The 17,411-nt window shown below is 44.4% G+C and overlaps 1 protein-coding gene across 2 annotated transcripts; it reads left to right on the top strand.

The window, feature by feature from the left end:
• The first annotated feature begins 674 nt into the window (after positions 1-674).
• On the top strand, positions 675-16,198 carry CLEC3A (C-type lectin domain family 3 member A). 2 transcript variants are annotated; one of them, XM_044270992.1, is made up of 3 exons: positions 675-789; positions 5,820-5,897; positions 15,810-16,198. In XM_044270992.1, the coding sequence occupies exons 1-3, from the start codon at positions 675-677 to the stop codon at positions 16,196-16,198; spliced, it is 582 nt and encodes a 193-aa protein (XP_044126927.1). The 2 variants fall into 2 exon arrangements, with proteins under 2 accessions (XP_044126927.1, XP_044126926.1); XM_044270991.1 differs by having other exon boundaries at positions 5,814-5,897.
• The last annotated feature ends 1,213 nt before the right edge of the window (positions 16,199-17,411 follow it).

Below are 17,411 nucleotides of genomic sequence, written 5' to 3'. Positions count from 1 at the left end.
CAGTCCCATCCAAGTGAATGGGGCTGAGCTGCATTACCAAGCACTGCCACTATACAATGGATGGCACTGTGCTTGGTAAACTGTGAGAAGGCCACGGCGCTCACCAGAGCTCCAGTGTGGACCTTGGCCTCCTAAAAAACAGCTGGTCGGTGGGAATGCTGGGAGTTGGACCACCACCAATCTCATATGGATGACCTATCCTGGAGAACCTCTTTAGAAAACACCCATTTCTGATGTATGAGATGTATCCCTTTAATAATCTTTCTGCAAAAATAAAGGTTTGTAAGTGTTTACCTGATGCATGTCACTTTCTCAAGAAGTTGAAGACCTCATAAAAGTGGAAATATTCAACACATTTCCAAACTCTACCCACCCTCTCATTCCCCTACTGAACAGCTCCTCATGTGTTTTGCTGTTTGGGAAGAGGCTGAAAAGGTGCATTCATTCCTCTTATAGTATAAAACAGAGCTCACAAAAATAGAAAAAAATAAATAAAAAATGGGCCCAGGAGGGAGAACAAGGAGGTACCACATCCCACAGGCCAAAGAAGTATTTAACACATCCGTTGGAGAGGAGCCTCACTCAGCTCTGGGAGGAGCAGGACTTCACAGAACTTTACTCCATGCTCAAGATACTATCTTCAGCCGATTAACTGACGGTAGTGAGGAACCGCCATGGCTCGGACTGGGCTCACAATTTTTTTATTCGTAGCCATATTACTGCTGGGTCAGATCAGCGGACAGTCATCTAAGTCAAAGAACAAAAAGGATCGGAGGTCTAAGGAGAAAGGTAAGACTTCATTTCAGCATGACGGAGGTAGAGAGGTGGAACTGGTCAGCACTGGAGGGCAGCAAGGAGGTGTCATGTCACCTACTTCTATGGAATTAACTATAATTGTGATACAACATATCAAAAATTAATTTTTTTTTTTAGGATTCCAGGATCAGTGGGGATCTGACTCCCGGCTCCCCCACAATCAGCTGTTTGAAGAGGCTTCGGTAAATGCTATGACCTCTTCCTAGGCCAGTGACGTCACGTTCATGGCTTATGGGCAGCTCAGCCCCATTGAAGTGAATGGTACTGAGCTGCAATACCGGGCACAGCCACTATTCCATGTACGGCGCTGTGCTTGGTTTGCAGCGAGGAGCAATCCATGTGGGGTCGAACCGCCACCGATCAGATATTAATAACCTATCTTGAGGTTGATCATCAATATAGACGTCCAAGAAGTCCCCTTTAAATTTTATCATTTTGAGGGGGAAACATTTGTATGTTTCTTGGCCCATTAGCCCTTATATGGTATGATGTAGGCATTTTGCATTATTGGTTGACACTCTTAAAGGGGACCTGCCACCTCTCCTGAATTGTTTGTTTTAGTAAATGATTGTATTCCCCGTGCAATAACAATTTTGGATCACCTGTGTGGAACCGTTCCTCTGTTAATCCTTCAGAATATTTATGAATAAATTGACAGCTGGGTGCTACTAATCCCCTTGTCAAAAAGGGGTGTGCCCCTCCACAGTCAGCACTATGTACAGGGACTCACCCCTACTGGTAGTGTCCAGCTGTCAAGCTACTCATACGTTTCTAGGAGGAATAACAGAGGTATGACACAATGTAGAGTTCTACGAATTAGTATTGACCACAACAGTCATATCAGGAGTGGCAATAGGTTCCCATTAAGGATCTGTATGTCAAGAGACAAAACTTAAAGGTGTGGCCTAGTTCATACCCCTTCCAACATCAAAGGGTCCCCAATAATCAACTATTAGGTTGTATTCACATAGCTTTATGTATTTTGCGGTACACAAAACACAGATCCGCAAATAATATGGATAATATATATATATATATACAGTACAGACCAAAAGTTTGGACTCACCTTCTCATTTAAAGAGTTTTCTTTATTTTCATGACTATGAAAATTGTAGATTCACACTGAATGCATCAAAACTATGAATTAACACATGTGGCATTATATACATAATAAAAAAGTGTGAAACAACTGAAAATATGTCATATTCTAGGTTCTTCAAAGTAGCCACCTTTTGCTTTGATTACTGCTTTGCACACTCTTGGCATTCTCTTGATGAGCTTCAAGAGGTAGTCACCTGAAATGGTCTTCACTTCACAGGTGTGCCCTGTCAGGTTTAATAAGTGGGATTTCTTGCCTTATAAATGGGTTGGGACCATCAGTTGAGTTGTGGAGAAGTCAGGTGGATACACAGCTGATAGTCCTACTGAATAGACTGCTAGAATTTGTATTATGGCAAGAAAAAAGCAGCTAAGTAAAGAAAAACAAGTGGCCATCATTACTTTAAGAAATGAAGGTCAGTCAGTCAGTCTGAAAAAGTGGGAAAACTTTGAAAGTAAGGGCTATTTGACCATGAAGGAGAGTGATTGGGTGCTGCGCCAGATGACCTGGCCTCCACAGTCACCGGACCTGAACCCAATCGAGATGGTTTGGGGTGAGCTGGACCGCAGAGTGAAGGCAAAAGGGCCAACAAGTGCGAAGCATCTCTGGGAACTCCTTCAAGACTGTTGGAAGACCATTTCAGGTGACTACCTCTTTAAGCTCATCAAGAGAATGCCAAGAGTGTGCAAAGCAGTAATCAAAGCAAAAGGTGGCTATTTTAAAAAACCTAGAATATGACATATTTTCAGTTGTTTCACACTTGTTTGTTATGTATATAATTACACATGTGTTAATTCATAGTTTTGATGCCTTCAGTGTGAATCTACAATTTTCATAGTCATGAAAATAAAGAAAACTCTTTGAATGAGAAGGTGTGTCCAAACTTTTGGTCTGTACTGTTATATATATATATTTATTTTGATTTTTTATTTATTTTGAGTTGTCTGGGTCCAGTAATTCCACTAACACACCCCAGTGATAATTCGCCTATGAACAGACCCTACAAGTACACGGAGTACATTGTGGTGTTTACCAAGCTCAAACAGGAAATGTGATGTGGACTTTATGGAAACAGTCATGAAAAGAGTCAAATATGTAAAAATTATCCGTGAGTTATTGAAATGCTGCTCCGCTCAGGAGGAAGGAAAATATTTGACTTCTTCAAAATGAATGCACCGTTTACAAAAAAGTTCTACCAAGTGAGCGCTGAGGTCTTCACTGAAAAACGTACCGTAGATGCTGCAGAGCTGAGTTTGTTGATTTGCACAGCTAACGTTATATTTTTTTAATGTGTTGTTTTAAGGAAATCTACTGCATTATGTGATCTGAGTCATCACAAAAACTCACCGTTCCGGATCTGACCCATCTTTGTATTGGAGTACTGTATTTAGAGGCGCTGTCTCAGCAAGTGGCATTTATCATGTAGAGAAAGTTAATACAAGGCACTGTCTAATGGATTGTCCATATTGCCTCCTTTGCCGGCTGGATTCATTTTCCCATCACATTATACACTGCTCATATCCAGGGGTTTCGACAAAGGCTGCAGCACAGATACAAGGTGGACAGGAGCTGCTGCGCATGCATGCCTACTGTATGTGCGCCCCCATGGTCCTGGCCACCAGAGAGGCCTGCGCCTTTTACTATAGTGTGCAAGCGCGACCACCGCTGATGTATTGCAGGGTGGTCGTAACCCCTGGATATGATCAGTGTATAATGTGATGGAAAAATGAATCCAGCCAGCAAAGGAAGAAATATGGACAATCCAAATACATTAGGAAGAGCCTTGTATTAACTTTCTCTACATAATAAATGCCATTTGCTCAAGTGTGTCTCACTTGAGCAAATGGCATTTATTATGTAGAGAAAGTTAATACAAGGCTCTTCCTAATGTATTTGGAAAATACATTATAAGAAGGTAGACTGTTCCATGTCAGAGTTTGTCCACCTTTTATTAAGTGATAGCCTATCCTCATGATGGGGTATCACTAGCTGATTGGTGGGGTGTCCTAGAGATGGCTTGGGCCTCATGCACACGGCCGTTGTGCGGCCGTTCCATGCATTGGGGACCGCAAATTGCTGTGATCCGTCCGCACTTCAAAAAAATAGAACACGGACAGAAACACCATGGAGGCACTCCGTAGTGCTTCCGTGGGGTTCCATGGCTCCGTTCCGCACCGCAGCTCCAAATTGCAGACCGTAATACGGCCACAGCCGGGCAACAGCCGTGTGCATGAGGCCTTATCCTGAGGATAGACCTTTACTTAAAGGGGTTGTGCAGGGGTTTTATATTGATGACCAATGTTCAGGATAGGTCATCAATATCTGATTAGCGGGGGTCCGACACCCAGCAATTATTTACATAGGGCAATTATTTACTCGAGGAGCTAATCGAGCCAACTATTAGGAACCTAATGTTCATATGCACGCTCGTTCCTGACAACTGGCCAATAATTGGCCTATGTAAATTGACCAAGGGGTTGTCCACCTTTTATTGAAGGGGTTGTGCAGGGGTTCTGTATTGAAGACCTGCACCGGCAGCTACATTCAAGTACTTTTAATTACACTCACTTCCAAGACAATGGTCAGTGTAATGAAGAGGAAGCAGCGCTGGCATGGAGCACCTCCTCTTCAAGCAGCTGATCGGTGAGGGGTGCCGGGTGCAGGTCTTCAATATAAAAATCCCTGCACAACCCCACAGTTGTAAAAAAGGAGTAAAAAAATAAAAACATAAAAATGGGAATTCACTCTGTCAAGTTGTACACGATTGGACAAACATGGCTGCATTCTTCCAAAAACAACACAGGTTGTGTCTGGTATTACTTCCACGTACCTGAACTCCAGCTTCAGACTTAATCCATGGACAGATATGGTGCTGTTTCTAGAAGAAAGTAATATATTATAATCGCTTTAAAGAGAACCTTATTAAACCAGACATAATGGCTGGTAGGGTTGATCCTACTGAGTAAAATGATATCTGTCGTATGATCCGCTGTTGCGCTGTTTCAGAGATAATAAACATCTTATTATTGTGGTAATGAGGTGTTCAGAGCACCGAGGGGCAGGCCTGAGTCTCTTTAAGCCCCAGGGTTTCTCCACCCTCACTTACCGCCACTGCCTACAGCCCCTTGATTGACAGGGCCAGGCATCCTCTATTAGCGCATGCGCAGTAGTCTGTGGTACTGGGGAAGCAAAGGCAGATGTACTGAACATGTGCTGATAGTGGAAACTGTGGCACAGGCACGAGATAACAGAGCCAGATGAGATGCCTGGCACTGTCAATCAAGGTGATGAGGCAAGTGACTGAGGGGGGAGGAGCTCTGGGGCTTTTATAGGGTTCGGGCCCGCTCCTTGGTGCTTCGAAGGCCTCATAAAGGAATAAGATGTTCAGTTTCTAAGGAATGGCAGATATAAAAATGTTCGATTATTTTGGATGAGTGCAATAAAATAAACTAGTTACTTCTAACTCAATGCCGTATTGGAAACCTCATGAGGGAACCTTGGCCAGGGCTTTAAAGTGAAGGTTGGCATGACAGAGACCTGTTAGAAGAAGACAGCTTTGATGATTGCTGAACCCTTCTGAGTGCCATGCCCCTGTGGCTTTTGGCTGGGAGATCATTGACCGTGTTGACAGGTCTCCATTGACTTCAGTGGAACTGAGCTCAGGCCTTGTTACAACTCATGAACCTCACGGAGGCTACAGATAGCTTCTGGCATACTAAAATTGAGAAAAAGTCTAAAAGTGAAAAGGAAATAAAAATAAATGTTTCTCCATAGGGTCCATATGATGAAGTGTACAAAAGATCAGGTTGGCTCTTTACTTTCTAGGGGACCTTGGATTTATAATTGTCTGTGTTACATGTTCTCCTTTTTTTCTTTCTCATGTTCTCATTGTGTGAAGAAAAAGATGGAGACCTGAAATCACAGATTGACAAGTTGTGGCGTGAGGTGAACTCCTTGAAGGAAATGCAGGCATTGCAAACAGGTAAATGCGTTCTCCCAGTCTATATGAGCCTGAGCGTCCATGTCTGTATCTTTCCTGGTATACTGGGACTTGTAGCTTCACACTAGACCTGAGTGACACATTTCTTCTCAAACGTCGGTGAAGCTGCCGAATCGAATTCTTCGAAACTTTGCTCATCTCTAGTATTACCTGGCTGTGCATTAACCCTTTCCACAGTGCAGTGCAGATACAGGGCAATAACAGTGCAAAAGAACAGGATATATTAGAATAAGCATATAGAATGCAGTTCAACAATACAAAACAGTAAAAGTACACACAACAGCAAAAATCATAGTTCAAGTTAAAGGGGTTGTTCCATAACAGATATTCTACAGTTTTCAAACCAGCACCTGGATCTGAACACATTTGTAATTGCAAGTAATTAAAAATATAGCATAGCCACTGAGTTATTCAATAAAATGTATCTGTATAGCGCCACCTGCTGTTTTTTTCTTATTTCTTTGTCCTGCTCATTGAGATGGCCGCACATGCTCAGTTTCATACTTCAACTGCCTCCTGAGCTGTGATAGGCAGAGCATGGACACGCCCCCTTAGCTATGATAGGATGAGCTGAGACACGACCCCTTAGCTATGATAGGATGAGCTGAGACATGCCCCCTTAGCTATGATAGGATGAGCTGAGACACGCCCCCTTAGCTGCAGCAGAGAAGACACTCCCCTTGAGCTCAGATTGATATAAATCTAGCAGAGCAATGAATGGGGAAATCTCTGGATCCATGTGAGGTACAGGGCTGGTTCTAGCTTTGTTAGATAGAGACTGTCGTGTACTATAGGATGTCAATTTTTTTTACCTTAGTCATTGAAGAACCCCCTTAACCCTTCAAAGTGCAATAAAGTAGGGAGTCGATGGCTTTGCACAGTAGCAATAGGGGCAAATGTCTACAAACATCCATACTCCAGGATACAGTTCAGCGCTCCATACACCAGGTGCCCTTCTAATTTAAAGGGGTTATCCAGTATCTACAACAGTCCCCCTCCCCTATGTTCCGGGCCTCTCCATGGGAATACACTTAACACGTTCCCTGCGGCGCTCCTGCTTCTCCCTGTACACTGATGAAAACATCCGGTGTCGGGGGGGGGGGGGGGGAGAGCAGCCAATGGCAGGCGGGGATGGGGACGAGCGGGTGACGCTAGAGAGGCTCGTCCCAGTCCCCACCTGCCATTGGCTGCTCACCCCCAACACCGGTTGTTTTTTATCCGTGTACAGGGAGAAGCAGCAGCGACTTGGACTCATTGATTTTTTTAATTCAGTGCTTGGATTGATATCACGCTGCTCCGCTCCTGCAATCGACTCCTCTTTTGTGGGGCTGGTACACAGGTTGTGGTCTGGCTCTGCAATGTTCTTTCTCTCTGAATTGAGCAGGACACACTTGGTGACTAGCTTTCTCGACCTAGGTCTGCAGACACCTGTCCCTGTCCAGGACACACACCAGACTCTGTCTACTACATAGAGGACCTGTCACTGTACAGGCTCAAACCCCAGCTGTCTTCTGATCTTTGGTTCCCTCTTGCTGACACACAGCACCTGGACACTGTGGCAGGCTCTGCATGCAGGGGGAGTGTAGCTTCTCTGCGGGTTACACGGCCATGCCCCCTGGTCTAGAGAGGCGCAAACATCTCATATTAAACCGGAACTCTGGTGCATTTTGATTAGTAAATCTGCCAATCAGTATCCAAAGTGCCATAATGTGCCCACATAGCCATACAGTGCCACGTCCTGCAATACTGTGCCCACATAGTGCCATAGTGTTCAACATAGAGCCATATTGGTAATTCCTACAATTGTATATTAGTGAACTACATAAACAATCCCTTGGTCTATATCTATCTATCTCTCTCATATCTCTTTATTTATCTACTGTATTTCATATCTATCTCATATCTCAAATCAAATCAAATCAGCTTTATTGGCAGGACTAAATACATTTTAGCATTGCCAAAGCAAGTGGGAAATAATTGGGTAGGGTTGGGGATGGGGACACGTCCAGGGTGGGGATATAGGAGTCCATGGTATATCAGGCTCCTCTCAGTCTATGGCAGGCAGTAATATATTGTGCTGCTATGGCCGCTGTGTTCTCCTCTTCCCCCAGCAGTATGGAGAGTCTCTCCTCCTCCTCCATGGAGGTGAAGTCTGGGCAGAGATCAGACAGTCTCCTGAAGTGAGTCTCCCTCACTGCTGAGTATTTGGGGCACCGCAGCAGGAAATGAGCCTCATCCTCCACGGCCTCCTGGTCGCACTGCTGGCACAGTCTACTCTCCCTGGGCTTGTACCTCTGTCGGTGACGGATTCAATGAGCAGGCTGTGGGCGCTCAGTCTGTACCGGCTCAGGATATGTTCTGTAGGCTCTGGTAAACTGTCAGCTTCTGTGATGTTCGTATGTCGTTCCTCCAGACCCTGATATACTCTTTACCCTTGTGTATCATCCTCTGGATTTCCCCCTTTGCCAGGCTGTATTGTGTGTTGGCTTGGGCAGGCTGGTTTTGGGTGACTTGTTGCAGGGTGCTTTGTTTTTATGGGGCTTCTTGATGTAGCAAGGCTTTGTGATGGCAGGAGCTGGGACTGCTGCTATGCAGATGGGCTCTGAATAGTAGCACCCTCTTCTGGACAGCAAAGTAAAGTGGGAATCTGCCCAGTTCTGCTCGCCAGGCGCTGTTTGAGGTGCTTCTGTGAACCTGGAGAAAGTGTGTGCGGCCATTGAGAATATGAAGTCCAAGGCTTCGACATAAGTTCAGCAATTTTCTGCCACTTTTTTTTACTATGCTGTCTAAGCTGTTCCTCTCGGTGTGCACTGAGCTGTCACAGTCAGTGTCTGCTCCGAATATATAGACATTTCCATCAGTTGTCAGGTAGTCTCTCTCCCTCCCTGTTCTTGCATTGAGGTCTCCAAAGATGAGAACATTGCCCAGCCCCTGGAAATGGGCGGCTTCCTTCTGTAGGATATCAAAGCTGTCAGGATGGAAGTATATAGACTCTGGTGGAGCTATGTATGCGTCACATGGATAGACGTCAGCCTGAGAGGTGAGGATGGAGCGGCCGATCCTTACTCAGATATGGCTGTCTCCTCTCTTCACTGGTCTGATCTGCTCATAGAGCTCCTCCTTATACCAGACTAATATTCCTCCTGAGCTCCGGCCCAGCTTGACGCTTTGTTTTTCAGAGCAGGGACAGAGATCTCCCTGTATCAGGTGGGCACCAGGGATTTATTCTCTGTCTTAGTCCATGTTTCTAGGAGGATCTGTATGTCAATGCACCTTACATCAGAAGGCTGAAGCGTTCAGGCCCTGAATGTTCCAGCTGATGACAATAAGAGATGTCATTGTTTCTCTGTATACCTTGTAATGAGCTGCCCTGCATAGGACAAGCTGGATTCTTGACTGGTGGCCGTAGCAGTTTGGTCCAGTCAGTGCTCTGCACAGAGTGCTAAGCAGGGTCTTTATCTTTTCAATGTCTCTGCTCTGCATTACTCTATGTGAGGCAGGTGGATTCCTCCATGGTTTGTGCCTCTGATGGCCATATTTTGGGTAAAGGTCACCATTTCCAGTTTGTTGAGGAGGGTATGAGGTTTCAGGTCTATTTGTTGTTGGTGACTTTTCCATAGGTTTTTGTCTTGTGTGGGGTCTGGGTCGGGGGTCTCTGTTGAGCACTAGGCAGTGGCGTAGCTATAGGGGTCGCAGCGGTCGCAATTGCGACCGGGCCCCTAAGTCAGGGGGGCCCATAGGGCCCCCCAGGAGAGATGGAGTAAAGCGGGCCCCGCAAGTGGTTTTGTATTACGTGCGGCGGGCCCTCCTTATATTTTGAGTGGCTGCGCTGCGCTTACTTGTCAGCGCGAGACCCGTGACCTCCGCGGGTCTCACGGGATCACAGCAGCCAGGAATGACTAGCCTGCCGGCCGCCTCAGCCCTCAAGTGAGGAGAGCCAAGAGTGGGTAGACTTTTTTTTAAATGTAAAAAATGGCACACACCTGCGTCCAGCTTAATACGGAGGGGGGACATGAATGATGATCAGTGGTGCCGTGAGGCAGTGTGTCTGAATTCAGAAGGGCCCGGACCGGCCATAATAGGGCAGCAAGTAATGAGGGGGGAAAATGAAAAACTCTGTGGGCAAAAATCTAAATGTATAGAGGGAGTGGGCAACATTAAATATAGTAAGAGTCTCACTATATTTTTATTTTGCCCCCATTCCCTCTATATATTTGAAATTCTTTGCCCACTGATTATTTCTTTTTCATTTTGCCCCCTCATTATTTGCTGCCCCTGGCTGTCCTCATATGGCGCGGGCCCCCCCTTTCTGAATTCAGACACACTGCCGCACGGCACCACTGATCATCATTCATCTCCCCCCCCATCCCTCATATGAAGCCAGTGTGGGCCATACATTCAAAAATAAATAAAAAATACTCTAGTGACTAGAGTATTATTATATTTTTTTATGTATGGCTTCATACAGAGGGGGGAGGGTATGGGTAGGGACAGAGGCTGGCGGGGGGGGGGGGGGGGGAGGTCTGGTAGCAAAGGCTCTCGAGGGGGGCCCCCAATTCAAAGTTTGCCCTGGGGCCCATAGAACTGTAGTTACGCCCCTGGCACTAGGTCTTTGAATTATTTGGCTAGAAGGCTAACTCCTTGGGTATTGAGGTGTTTATTGTCATATAGATGATGATGGTTTATGGAGGGGTGCTGTGCCAGGGTGATGTCTGGCTTGGCGCTGATTTTAGCTGCCAGCTCTGTGTTGATGCTCTGGATGATGTGTTCAGGGATGTCCTTTCTTGGGAGCAGAGATGATGGGATGATTTTACAGCTGGGGAACTTCTGTTGTGCGGTCCCTGCTAGCTGGCTCAGTTGTCCTGCTATAAGTTGGTCCTGGAGGTTTTGGTGCCTGTGTGTATGTGATAATGTGGTTGGGTTTGGTGAAATATGGATTATTGATGATGGCTGTTGCTTGTTCGATAGTAGAGCAGCAGATTTTACTGACTTTTTTTTCTGGAAAAAGTCGCTTTGTGTTCAAGTATTTACCATTGGAGTCTATAATCAGAACAGTATCGAGCATGGTGACTTACTGCTCCTGTGTTGTCTCATGTTCATGTCCGGCCTGCTGCTCGGGCTTCTTGCAGGAAGCTGCTGTGTTGGGGTTCTGGTAATGGTTGGCTCTGTTATTGGGGTCTGTTGTGGTTGTGTACTTGGGGTTGTCAGCTCTGGCCCCCCTTTTATTACTCTACTGTTCTTTGCTTTGCTCTCATTTTCTGTTATTTCCATTTAGCAGTTAGTTGATATATTGGTGTCATGGCTGCTGGCTTTCATTTGGTTCTCACACCCTTCTTTCCCTGGGTTCCTCTCCTTGATTAGGGGATAAGTCTGATTTGTCTATCTCTGGTCTCAGTTTTGTGTTTTCTTGCTGCAGTTCTTGTAATTTACCTCTTATTTCCTGCAGGGCTGAGGCCTGTTCACACTTCAGTCTGGTTATCTCTTCCGCTACTTGGTCATTTACATTTTTGTCACCAGAATTTCTTTGAAGCTTCTCTTTAAAGTGTATAAAGTCTCTTTCTAGCAGAGATCAGCAATCTTTGAGGATCTCTAGGGAGGGGTGTGAGAAATTAGGACATGGGGCTGAAGGGGGGTCTCTGGTGGTTTTCTCTCTAGGGGTAAGGAGGTCTCTGGTGGTTGTCTCTGTAGGTTTGTGCCTGGACTTTAATATGAGGGAGGATATCTTCAAACTGGCTGAGGTTGTCCTCAGTGCCCTGGATGACTATGGTGCCATTATTGTACACGTTGATGGAGAGTGTGACATCATTGTAATTTTGTGGGTCTTTTACCCTGATCTGTCGGCCCTTGTTGATGCCACACCTGGTGATATTCTTATAATGCCTGCACAGGGCTGTGTGCCAGGCGGTGGGCGGCTCGCTATAGAAAAGCACATTAGTTTTTCTATTTTCTTCTTCATTTAAGGTAAAATCCCTGAAAAGGGTTTCTGGTCTCTCTCTAATTTTGGCATGTTTTATGGCTCTTCTCGCTTGATTGCTTCTCTGGCCTTCACAGTATGTGATCTCCTGGGTGTCTGACCCCCTGCTGTCTGAGGCTACAGTCTCCAGCTCTCTCCTATGGTCAGTTACATTCTTGGAGCTTTCTTTTTCTAAATTATCATTTTCTAAATTGTAGTTTTCCATTTTCTGGAGGCTCTCCATATTCTTTACTTCTATGGGGTGTGCTCTCTAGGACTATTAGGTGATGGAGCTGAGTGCACTTACCTTTAGATGCTTTCAGATGCTCGCTCTGTCTGATGCTCCCTGTTGCTTGTAGTCTGTGTTATAGGTAGAGTTCTTGTCTGATCAATAAAATCCTGTTTTTATCCTTTTTTGTCCTTAGATATTTAGTCCTCCTTGTTTCTGTCATCCATTGAGTCAGTATTTTCCATGTTTTGTCTTACAGATTGCTCATTACAAGGTATAAATTGGTGGAAACTCAGGAGCTCATGTTTAGTGCTGCTTACTCCTAGGACTCCTGTATCTATCTATCTATCTCTCATATCTATCTATCTATCTATCTCTCATATCTATCTATCTACCTACAATAAAGAAAAAGTTCCACTGCACTTCCATATGGTGAAAGAAATCTGTCCTTCATTCACCCATGCAGCTTTTCAGTCCACTTGCTGGGACTTTTTTCAAGCAATACAAAAAGTGCCATATGCCAAACATATATATCTCAAGTTCAATTAAAGCGCATACATAATTGATAAAGTGCATAGCAAATGTATATACAAAAAGAACAAATAATCTGTGCATAGTAATTCATTATATAGTCCAATATATATTATCATTAATACGTGTTCATATATACCTCAAAAACATGATTCCACAATATTAAAAATTGTACAAATAGATAATAAGTTATTAGTGAAATAATGTGTACCCATGTGCATGATATCATATAAATTAAGATTATAAACATACGGACATCAGCCGGAGTTAAAGGGGTTATCCCACTTCGCCTTTTCATACTTACCTGCTGCCAGCGCGCCGTTCACTTCCTGGATTCTGGCTGGGGCCAGGATAACCCCTTTAATCAATGTTCTGCGCAATCTCCAAGGAGCTAGTATCAAGTCACGTGACAAGAGAACATACACTGCGGCGTCACGTTTGATGCGCAGTGCAGTCACATGTCTATTCAGATGATGTGAGTTATCAGCTGATCCACGTGTTATCGTTCTACCATGGTAACTATAAACAAACGCCACATCCTCATGGAAACCCACAACCTAACCGTGGTATATAATCGGCAGTTCGCCTGTCATCAACCACGCGTCCAATGCCTATTATGAGTGACCTGTTAAAATAAGGGGACCAGGTGCGGTACGTCCCACCATCACGTGCATTACAACCGCACACCGTGAAGTCTGAACACCGCTCGATATATGGTTCACATACATCGAACACCGTGGCAGAACAAATTATCCCTCCTATAGATATACATAATGTCAGGCAAATATAGTGCGTGCGAGTTCTAGATATAACTCCATTGTGTCCCCTGTAAATATTTTGGGGTTGCCAAGGAATATTGCAAAGAAGAAAGTTATATAAACCGAGAAAAATAATAGTATTAATTCAGCCATTTTTTGCACGAAGGGTTAACGCCGGTTGAATGTCCAACTTGCTTGATTTGTTCTGTGTCTGCAATAAATAAAACAATACAACGTATTATTATCATAATCGGGCCCCTTTTATATAGATACTGACTCCCATTCAGATGTGGTAGAGATACAGGGAACCGCAGAGGAAAAACACAAACCGCAATCCTATTAGTATAAGAACCCAGGTTTGTAGGCCACATTCACACCATTAGGTTTTAGAGAATTCAATGTGAAAACCCATTCTACCGTAACTCACGTTTTTTTTAAAGAGAGGATGTGATTCCCTCCCCTGCGTGTTACAGGAACATGGTCCACGATCATGAATTTGAGATTGTTCTCACCATGCTGCTTCTTTTTTATCTATCTATTTATTCTTCTATCTCATATCTGTCTATTATCTATCTATCTATCTATCTATCTCATATCTATTTATCTATCTATCTATCTCATATCTATCTATCTAATATCTATCTATCTACACACAGTATACTAATTAAACTCAGTCTTACAAGGTATCTAGAACTCCAGCCACCTCCTGGCATATCGTCTGGGCAGTGCTGTTATAAAATGTCCATTATGTACCAGTCTCTGGTTATCTCACCTCCCAAATATCATTTTAATTGCAACCTTCATACCCTTTCTCAATCTGATGCTGAACATTGGCGCTGCCATCACACAGTGACGTTTCCTAGGTCCCACGGTGCATGAAACCAATAATTATTTAGTCTGTAAGCCAAAAATAACACTTGTAGACAGCACAGATTCTGCACCGTCACTGGAAGTTCTACAAGTTATAAACTCCGACCCGACAGTGCCCCGGATACATAGATAGAAACGACAATATGACGCCCCTTGATTAGGAGCTCAGCATATTTACCAAATTCACCACATTGCCCCATATAGGACAAGAGCAAAAACAGGCCTTCAAAATACTTACCCCACACAAATCCAGAAATACCTACATCATGATTATTATGCTCAGGTCACCTACCTAATCAGGCCATCTGCCGCTCCTCCTTGCTGGCATGATGATGTCCTGTGGCCCAGGAGGAGCTGAGCGGAGGATGGGAGGGGTAGTGGCTGCAATGTTTATTCACAGTGGCAATCCACCCACCGATGCTCCCACTGTTTGAAAGCACCGTATTCTGGTGTACAGCAGATGTGTCCTACTTGGTTGACCAGCTAAGAGGACTACCAGGAGGTAGCTGTCAGAGCTGCATCCTTCTCCAGAAATGGATGGTTGTTTGAAAAAGAAGCACAACCCCTGAGCTTACAGCATGCAGTTTGTTTATATTAAAGGGGTTATCCCATGATTAATATAAACAAAATGAAAAAACGTACATAAAGTACATGACAACCTCTTTCTAACAAAGCTAGAACCAGCCCTGTACCTCACATGGATCCAGAGATCTCCACATTTATTGCTCTGCTAGATTTATATCAAGCTGACAGCTCAAGGGGAGTGTCTTCTCTGCTATAGATAAGGGGGCATGACTCAGCTCTCTCTATCACAGCTCAGGAGGCGTGTCCATGCTCTCCCTATCACAGCTCAGGAGGCGTGTCCATGCTCTCCCTATCACAGCTCAGGAGGCGTGTCCATGCTCTCCCTATCACAGCTCAGGAGGCAGTTGAAGGATGAAACTGAGCATGTGCGGCCATCTCAGTGAGCAGGACAAAGAACAAACCGCCGGTGGCGCTATGCAGAAACATTTTATTGAATAACTCAGTAGCTATACAAAATTTTTAATTACATAAAATTACAAAAGTGTTCAGATCCAGGTGCGGATTTGAAAATTGTAGAATATTTTTCATGGGACAACTCCTTTAAGGAATGCAGAATTTGCCAGGAGCTACCCCTTAAATCAGATTTCAGTGCTATTGTATTATTTTTTACATCTCATAAACATACTGTGCTACAGAAATACAAATGTATTTTATGATGTGGTTTCCATAGGGACCAAACTGCTCCTCGTTAGGCATTGTATATGTATGTCAATGTGCAGGATCACATAGGCAAGTGCTGCCTGAAATCCGACATCTAGTATTTAGGGTTAAGTCCCGATATTATTTCGAGACTTTTCAGCCTCGATCTCCTCCGTGGCTTTGAAATATGTTTTGTGATTATTTTAGTGTTTGCTTCAATTTTAAGGCTCATAAAACAATGCGTTTTTTTACGTATGGAATGAAATTAGATTTTACGGATGCCGTCACCCAGTATCATGATAAATGACATCAGCCTCCTTTATTTGCAGTCTGCCTGCGGGGTACAAAAATCCATAAAAAATGCTTCCTGGCCTTTGAGGAAACCAAGCATTTTCACGAAGCCAACGAGGACTGCATAGCCAAAGGGGGCACCTTGGCAACACCGAGAGACGCCGACGAGAACGCCTCCCTCCGCGAATATGGAAAGAAGAGTCTGCCGGGTGCCGGGGACTTTTGGTTGGGCATCAATGATATGGTCAATGAGGGGAAATTTGTGGACGTCAATGGAATTGCTATTAATTATTTTAATTGGGAGCGGTCGCCGAATGGAGGCAAGCGCAAAAACTGCGCTCTTCTGACACAGGCCTCCCAAGGAAAATGGGTGGATGAAGTTTGCCGTAGCTTAAAGAAATACGTCTGTGAATTTATAATACCCTAGAGGGCGGTTACTACCATGGGGGGGGGGGGGTTAAAGGTTCTGCCATATTGATGACCTACAACTTTACAGTATTAAAAAAACAAAAAAACGATACGGCCATTTATCAGGTCCATCTGAAAAAATGGGTATTTTCAGTCTCTCTCTAAATACATACAGGTGTAGCACAGCTGAGTTTGTTAGATATACTGTAGCAGAGCTGATGCTGCCATTAGGTTTTCCATAGAACTGCTGGTGGAGCTACTTCATGGTTCAATGACATTTCCAGCACTGTTACATCCGTACTTTTTCTGTTCCAAATTTTTAGCTCTATACTTAAAGGGGCTGGGCCATAAATGATGCAAAAAAATCATATAGTATGACAACCAAGGTACCTGGTTCTCCCCATTGATTGCTCCAATTCTTTTGCTAGATTTATTTCAGGTTGGCAACTCGGAGGGCGAGTCCTTTCATGGGGGTGTGTCCTTCATGCTGTAGCTCTTTCCTTGTAGCTGTCACAGCTTCTAAGATGATATGGCTGGTGACTGAACGCGTGCGACCAGCTCCGTGAGGTGGACAAAAACAAGGAAAAGAGCAAACAGCAGGTGGCGCTGTACAGATACATTTTATTGAATAACTCGGTAGCTATACTAAATGCAATCAAAATAGTATTGAGCCAGGTACTGGGGTAAAAAATGTAGAATATTTTTTTGGGCACTGCCCCTTTAAAAGAACACTCTGGGCAAAATCTGAACTGGCTGTTATGCCTAGTGCAAGGTATGAGGTGGCGGTGCATGACAGAGGGATTTAAAGGGGTTGTCCAGAATGAGAAAAGCATGGCTTCTTTATTCCAAAAACAGCCTCACACCTGCCCATGGGATGTACCTGGTATTGCAGCTCAGTTCCTCCTGTACAACCCCTTTAAATTTGTTGTCCCAAAATTTAAAGGGGTTGTGCTGTGCAAAGATTCCTATGACCTATCCTCAGGATAGGTCAATATCATGTCGGCGGTGGTCTGATTTCCGGCAGCCCTACCAATCAGTTATTTGAAGGGGAAGCAGAGCTTGCGCGATTCCAACTGAGCGCTAATTCCGCTTCCAAATTACCTGCGCGTCATCTCACCTGTAGAGGTGGCTTTGTGTCATTACAAAGGCTCATCCCATTCTAATTACACTGTGCAGCCGCTGCAACGAGACGGCGCACAGGAATCAGACCCCTGCCGATCTGGTATGGATGA

Source organism: Bufo gargarizans, chromosome 10, assembly GCF_014858855.1.
Source record: "Bufo gargarizans isolate SCDJY-AF-19 chromosome 10, ASM1485885v1, whole genome shotgun sequence".
Lineage (NCBI taxonomy): Eukaryota > Metazoa > Chordata > Amphibia > Anura > Bufonidae > Bufo > Bufo gargarizans.
The sequence above is the reverse complement of the archived record's forward strand: the minus strand, read 5'-3'. Positions and strand labels throughout refer to the sequence as shown.